The sequence below is a fragment of the Malaclemys terrapin genome, chromosome 3, assembly GCF_027887155.1.
Source record: "Malaclemys terrapin pileata isolate rMalTer1 chromosome 3, rMalTer1.hap1, whole genome shotgun sequence".
Lineage (NCBI taxonomy): Eukaryota > Metazoa > Chordata > Testudines > Emydidae > Malaclemys > Malaclemys terrapin.
This window is the reverse complement of record NC_071507.1, coordinates 45,435,305-45,442,500: the sequence shown is the minus strand read 5'-3', so window position 1 is coordinate 45,442,500 and position 7,196 is coordinate 45,435,305. Positions and strand designations below refer to the sequence as shown.

General features: G+C 35.9%; 1 protein-coding gene across 1 annotated transcript in view; it reads left to right on the top strand.

Moving 5' to 3' along the window:
* PROX1 (prospero homeobox 1) overlaps nt 1-5,238 on the top strand; it is a 50,496-nt gene extending 45,258 nt beyond the window's left edge. Inside the window, exon 6 of the mRNA XM_054022603.1 lies at nt 2,816-5,238. Coding sequence (XP_053878578.1) covers nt 2,816-3,001 — 186 coding nt within the window. The 3' untranslated portion in view covers nt 3,002-5,238. The remainder of the gene's footprint in view (nt 1-2,815) is intronic.
* The last annotated feature ends 1,958 nt before the right edge of the window (nt 5,239-7,196 follow it).

The window sequence follows — 7,196 nt, the reverse complement described above, 5'->3', positions numbered from 1 at the left end:
AGTCTGAAACCCACCTAGCCAGCCCCTCAGCAGACCCCATTGTGTTTCCTCCTGGTAAATGTACAGTATGATTGTTTGATTGACTGCTGCCACCTGATGCTAAGAAAATGCTCTGGGTTCATACTAGGGATTGTTGATTCTATTAAAAGAAACCTGGATGGAGTTTATTTGTCACTGAAGCATTTTCTGCAGATGTTTCTACTACAGAGATGTTCAGTCAGTTAGGTGTAAAGATAGGTGTGCTGAATAGGTCACCATCACTTAGGGTCAGGGAAAAGCTACCCCCAGACACACAATTAACACAGCTGACTGATTAATTACCTACTGAAAAATCTGGCTAACAAACCATCCATCCAGTTAGATCTTTATTTGCAGGCTCTGAGCCTTACTGAATATTTTCATTTAAAAAAAAATACTGCACTGTTTTTCTTTCTAGAAAGGAAAAATATTGGCCGACGTGTTATCCCATTGGAATTAATCACAATGCAGTTCACATTACAACATGCAAAGTAACATGTGTAATGCAGCCTGACGTGAAGAAGATAGTAGTAACACCACAAAAGGAATGAGTTATGAATAGTTCCAATGCATCTCTGGGAACACTGCATTATGAAGAGACCTCTCCAACCTCTGTGGGGCTCATTTAATCAAGGTGTTTGGGAACTGATCCCTGCAGTTCGTTTCACGGGGTTGGAAGTGAACCCACCTTTGCAGTTTCAGCGGGAGGTGTGGGGTCAATGACGTTAAGTCTTTAAAGGTAACTCCCAGCCCTCTAGAGCAAATCTGAGAACCTCTTGCCTCCTCCCTTATATGTCTTTAGGGGGAGAGGTGACTGGAGTTGTCACACAGCTGTTGAGGGTTCACGGTGTTTTCCAAGGCATACTGTATGGAAAACCTTCATCGCCTGTTTGAAGAAATCTGACCTGCATGGGCTTAGGTTTACTGGCACAGGCCAAACTTGAACCCAGGCTGTTGCATTCGTGCTGAACATTTTCCACAGCTGTAACCGTGAGGCAGAATCCTGGAGGCAAACTAACTCGGGCCCTTCTGAGCTGGTGGCTTAACTATGTCTCTAGGGTGTCACTGATTTTGTCAGATATCTTTATTACACTTTTGTAACATTGGGTCAATCGCTCCCTAACCACAGATTTCAGTGTCTCCATACCCCATTCGGGCAATACCAAGTGCCAGCAGCTGGAATTGCACAAACAGTAAGTGCAACACTTTATACAGCAACACCAGGAAGAGACAGGCAGGGGATCTCTTGTAAATATTTCATTAAACATTGAAACACAGAAAGATGTTGTCTGAAAACAGATTCATTTTTCTGAGCAGACAATAAGGTAGGGAAATGGTCATCTTAATCCCCAGTAATTATTGCTGTAATAGAATGTCCCTAAAACACACTTTCTCCATGTAGCCCCTTGAAAAAGAAGTTTTTGCAGCATGGAGGATGGGGAAAGATAGGTGTTTGGGGCCAACTTCTGCCCTCAGATGCATGCACATAGCTCCCACTGATCACATGTCTGTCTGATGGGGAAATTTGGCTCTTAGAATGCTAGTGTGTTACCTGAGTGAGATAGGTCTAGTGCTTTATAACATGAGGCAAAGCATGAGAATTTTCAGGCCAAGTGTTTTTGAGGTTCTTTCTAAAGTTATAAGGCAAAAATCAGGCTTAGGTTAGAATACTGGTTAATCATAGGCCCTGATTTTGCAATGTGACGGACATGGGTGAAGCCCTCTGCACCTGCATGGCACCCTGCTGAATTGGACTCTGTGTGGTTGCTACTGTCTGCTCACATGCATCCCACAGCAGGGATCTCATGCATCCTTGAGAACTCCTTCTACTTGTGTATATTAATTCCTACCATGAGGAGACCCATCATCTCAATGGGAGTACTCGCAGTAGCAAGCACTACGTCTAGTAGAAAGTGTTTGCCTTGCTCTGTCTATAGCTATGGAGCTATGGCTCCATCATACATTGTTTTTCTGTAAATCTGTGGTCCTGGGGAATCTGGAAATGGCATATCCCTGCTAGCTGGTTGTTTGATTTAACCATGGAATTAGATGAACATTCAGAAAACAAATGGGTTAGACAGAGCCCAGTTCTCTCGCCACTTCATGCATGACGCTCCCATTGAAGAGTATGGTTTTTATTGGTAGGTTTCTGAAAAAAACAGGAACAACTAGAATGGCTCCCAAGGAGGGTGTCTTGTGGGAGTTTCATGCACAGAGCAGCTACAGAATCAGGCCATTAGCTGATGGCTTGTTTGTTTGTTTGTTTAAACTATGAACAACCCTTCATGGATATCCTATTTCTCTAAGAGCTTTCAGCACGGGTTCTGACAAAAGTTAAACACAGAAATTCAGAGGTTCATGCGCCTTTCAATGCATGTATAATTTTCATATGAATTCTCATGCAGAGACTTTACCTATAAGTACCTGGGTAAAATTTAATGACGAGATTTATCTCCTTTAAGACAATTGCTGTTGTCCCCCCCCCCCCCCCCCAGCCCCTTTCTCTGCTAATTATATCTTATAAGTCCCTCACTATCTAAATCCAGACATTAACATTTCGTTACCTACATTCTGTAGTCAGACGTTGCAAAGATATCTAACACATGTTATAAAAGTTATTACTATGGTACTATATATAAACAGCTTTGCATAAGAGAATAAAGTCTGCCATATTTAGAAAATGCAGGTGCTATGTAAGCCCCTTTTTGAAAGAAAGAACTTAGCTCAGTTTCCTTTGAAGAACCAGAGACTTGAAACTGAAAACTTTATTAATGCCATTGTCTCCTTGTATCAGCAGGTTCCAGAGAGATTCCTGGAAGTGGCTCAGATCACGTTACGAGAGTTTTTCAATGCCATTATCGCAGGCAAAGATGTTGATCCTTCCTGGAAGAAGGCCATATACAAGGTCATCTGTAAGCTGGACAGTGAGGTCCCTGAGATTTTCAAATCCCCAAACTGCCTACAAGAGCTTCTTCATGAGTAGAGATTTCAAAAACTATTTATGAATGTATGAGAAGTAGCAGTCCCCTTTTGATGCCCAAGTTGTGTGTATCTTTATTTTAATTTCCTATATAGGTATATCATATACATATATGTGTGTATGAAATCAGACTATAGGGGGCTTTTTTTTTTTGGTCAGTTACAAGGGGGAATAGTTATTTTACTTCACCCTTCAGTTTACTTTTGCCCAAGACCCTTAACATTTGGAGAATAAATGGGGTTAATTTTCAGGGAGAAGAATTTTGAAGTGTGTAAAAGCCTGTCTTAGCAAGTTAGGGCATTATGTTTTAAAATGCTTTGTCAGATTTATTGCTTGCTGCAAAGTGGCATTTTGTCTGAGTGAGACTCATGTCACGGCACAATATTACAAACAATGAAGTTTATATTATGTTTATACTGCTAAAGGTCTGAACTCTGTGAAGTTATTTCATAAGCTTAGAGCATTATTTTATTTTATTTTACTTTGCTTTTTAACAAATAAGGTAGATTTTGTTTCATATTTTTAAAAACTACAAACATCCATTTTAGGTTCTCACTCCAAAAAGTGATACCCCCAAAAGGCAAACCCTATTCTTCAAGCTTTCCCTTACACGAATAACATGTACCCTGCCCCAGTAATTAACATGCCAGGTAATTTTTTTTTATTGAGGCAAAGCAATTTTGCACAAAACAGATACTATTCTTGCAGGGGGAAGCCAGTAATTCATGCACAATATTGTATCAACCACACTAATTTTATAATATGGTCAGCTTACTTAACCGGAAGCATTTCACTCTCCATAAAGTAAAAACAAAACCTTTCATCATGCTATATTGCTGTGTGTTGGTCATATTTTAATTGGCTCTTAGCTCTTGAAATTTATTCTTTACTCCGTTTTTTTTTCCAGGCATAAAAAGATTGCAGCCTATATTTGATAGTTAGTATTTTGCCCTGAAAAGCAATTTTTTGAATTACCTTTATATAGCAAAAGAAAGCATTTTAGCCCAAAAGCTCTGAGGCAAAAAGGCCCTTTGTTTGTAGCTGTAAAATATCATCAATCTTTACCTAGTCACAATCATAAAAATAACATTTTTATAAAAATCCATTAAACCACACACAAAATTTACAGTAGTGTACTGTTGCCTATGCAGAGTTAAGATGGCCAAATTTAATTTTTGCATTACTGGTAAGTGCGTCATCAAAAACAAATCTATCTGATCAGAGTGCCACATTTGCGTTCTAAAGCAGAAGATGGTATTGACCAAAATATGAGTACAGTGTAAAGTATATGAAAGTTTTGGATTCATCTGAATGATATGTCACAATATGTGAACATAATGCAAGAAAGCTAGCTGCTAGTTTTTATGCTTTCTTCAGTGGTCCTCCTTTTTATTTTCACATTTTCAAAAAGGTATAGTGTCCAATAGTTTGGGGTTGTTGTTTTTTTTAAAGATTCAATGGCACTATGTATTTGTTATTTTCTCTGTCATCTTTTGCACAGATGCAGTAAGAATTTAGTGTTATTTTGAATTGTATTTTCCCCTTAGGTAATTTGATACAAATCTAGAGAAAGTTACAGAATAGCCAGTAATATTTAGGCCATCTAGGACATCAATATTTTATTTCTTTAACTTTATTTTAAAATTGCATTTTGACTTTGGAGAGTGAAAGTTTACCCATGTGACTAAAGAGCTGACCTGATCATTGCAATTTCACTTCATTTACAAATACTGCTGATAGACAGAAATGTATGAAAGCAATTATTGTCAGCACAAAGCCTTAAAAACCTGCTGACTTCAAATTAAACAGCACAATCCTGCGATGCCCTGTCATTATTTTCAAGTACTGGAAGTATCTGTGGAGTATAGGCAATGCAGACAATAGCATGGGATGAAGTGCCAACATTTTCACTATGCATTAAAAGCAAAACAAATCTTCTTGATCTTAAACTCCCTGTGAGTACCTAATACTGTAGGCATCCATAGAGTAGACAGCATGTGTCATTCTTTTATTTTGTGCATGATTTGGTAACTATTACACTTCGTAAAGATGTAAATCCAATCAGTTCCAAGTAAGAAAGAAGGAAAATTGTGTTCATGCACTTTTTTTTTTCTTTTTTATTGATATGGGAGGAAGGGGCATAAAATGCTCAAGTTCTAATACGATTAGTTCTTCACTGGCAACCCATTAAATACAAAATATAACACTGCATTGCCTCCTTGGACATAATAAAGTAAAGCCATACTACATGGACATATTACTAGATACCGTCTTGATCTGTGATATAACCATTACTTTTATTATATTATATTCTTATTATTATTATATTATTTGGCCTCAATGTGATTCTAATAATCTAAATAAGTGAAACTGTGTACTCAACACTAGATGTTGTTGCATTTATTTATTTATTTATAAATAGCATAATCTCAATAGTAAATGAGGCATAGGAATTAAGAATAGAAATTTCATTTTAAAGAGAGAGAAAAATCAGTTTTTTGACCTGGAAAAAAAAATTGGATCATTGCAGTTATGGTGATTTTACTGCATTATAGCCATATTGCCTTTGTGCCTCCCAATACATTTAAAAATATAAAGATAAATATACGGCATAACTCTTACTAAATTGTAAATAGAAATCAGAATCTTTCAAACAATCTCAATACTGTTTACTTAAAAACTATGGCTAAAAGGCAGGAGGCTACTTTTATTGTAACGAAAAAAGTTTACGTAGGGAAAGAATTTAAAAATCCATGTAGAAATCCCATGTTGCCATTCATTTACTGCTAATTCAGATTTATTTCTGCATATAAACTTGAGGTTGTAGTCTGTGCCTAGACCTTAAATGCACCAGCGGAAGGATTAAAAAAATCCTTCAAAATACCAGTTTTTTCCCCACAAGTACAATTGTTCTTGTGCCTTCTGTGGCTTACAATTTTCATCTTTTAAACATTTTTTTTTCAATTACTACAGCTGCAATAAACACTAGATTTTTTTTTCCGGCTGTTTGACATAATGTTGATAGCTATGCATATTTTGTGTCTTTTTAAAAAATGTAAAAAAACAAAACAAAACAAAGCAGGAGAATACGTTTTTGAAGAAGAGAATTTTTAGAACAGTTTGATAATGCAAATTATTTTTTTCTCAATTGTTTGAGCAGCATTCAAGTTTTGAAAATTCTTGTAGAAGCCAATTTTTTGTAACTGTGGTGCAAATCTTGTGTTTTCTTAGCATATTGAAAAGTAGTATAGAAGCAATATTTCATACGCAATATCTATGTGTATACATATACACACACATATACATACATGTAGACATTACATAGATATGTTTTTATGTATATACACACATAAAATATGCGTATGAAGTGAAAAGCTTACCTTTTTCCTATCTAGATTAAGAACCTATTTTAGACATTTGTTATGTTTTGTGAAAAGAATGTTCTATTTGAAATTACAAAACATTTAATTCTTACTGTATCTCTGGTTGTTTAATGGGAACGTTTCACACTAAATGGTAAACATGTGGAAGATGTTAGAATGTAGTAATTATTTAAGGAAGTGTTCACCCATGTATTCCTGAGGTTTGCTTTGTGCCTCTGAGTATTATTTAATTAAAAGTGTTTTAAGTTTGCAGAATCTTTGTTACTGTACCAGGTATGTGGGTGAACATGGAAAACTGAGGGGAACTTTTATAAAGCAATGTAAATATTCAATCTTATGGTTGTTCTTGCATAAAGACATAAGATTTTAATAACTACATTCTGAAAACATCTGCTGAAATTTATAAGAAACACTACAGTAACTGTATAGATATAAAGCATTCTTGAAAATCCAGCTCTCTGCTTTTAAATGATAAGTCTCTTTCATCAGATGTCAAGGGCATAGGTGATACAGTTTCTGTACAATTACACAATTTTTTTCTATGTACATGAAGTCATTTAATAGCAAAATGTTTTTTCCACAGGTTAATATTAACTAAGAAATAAGGGTGAAGATTTTGTGGCTTTAAAGATAGGATTTTCACCAGCAGCATTGAAAGAGATATATATCTATATCTATAGATATAGATATATATAGAAAAAAATGGAAAGTGGTTTACAAAACCCCCAAAATGAGCACTGTACATGAGAAGTGAAAGCAAAAACTATATTTGCCATGTGTATTATATAGAAATCATTGGTGTTAATAGTGCAAAT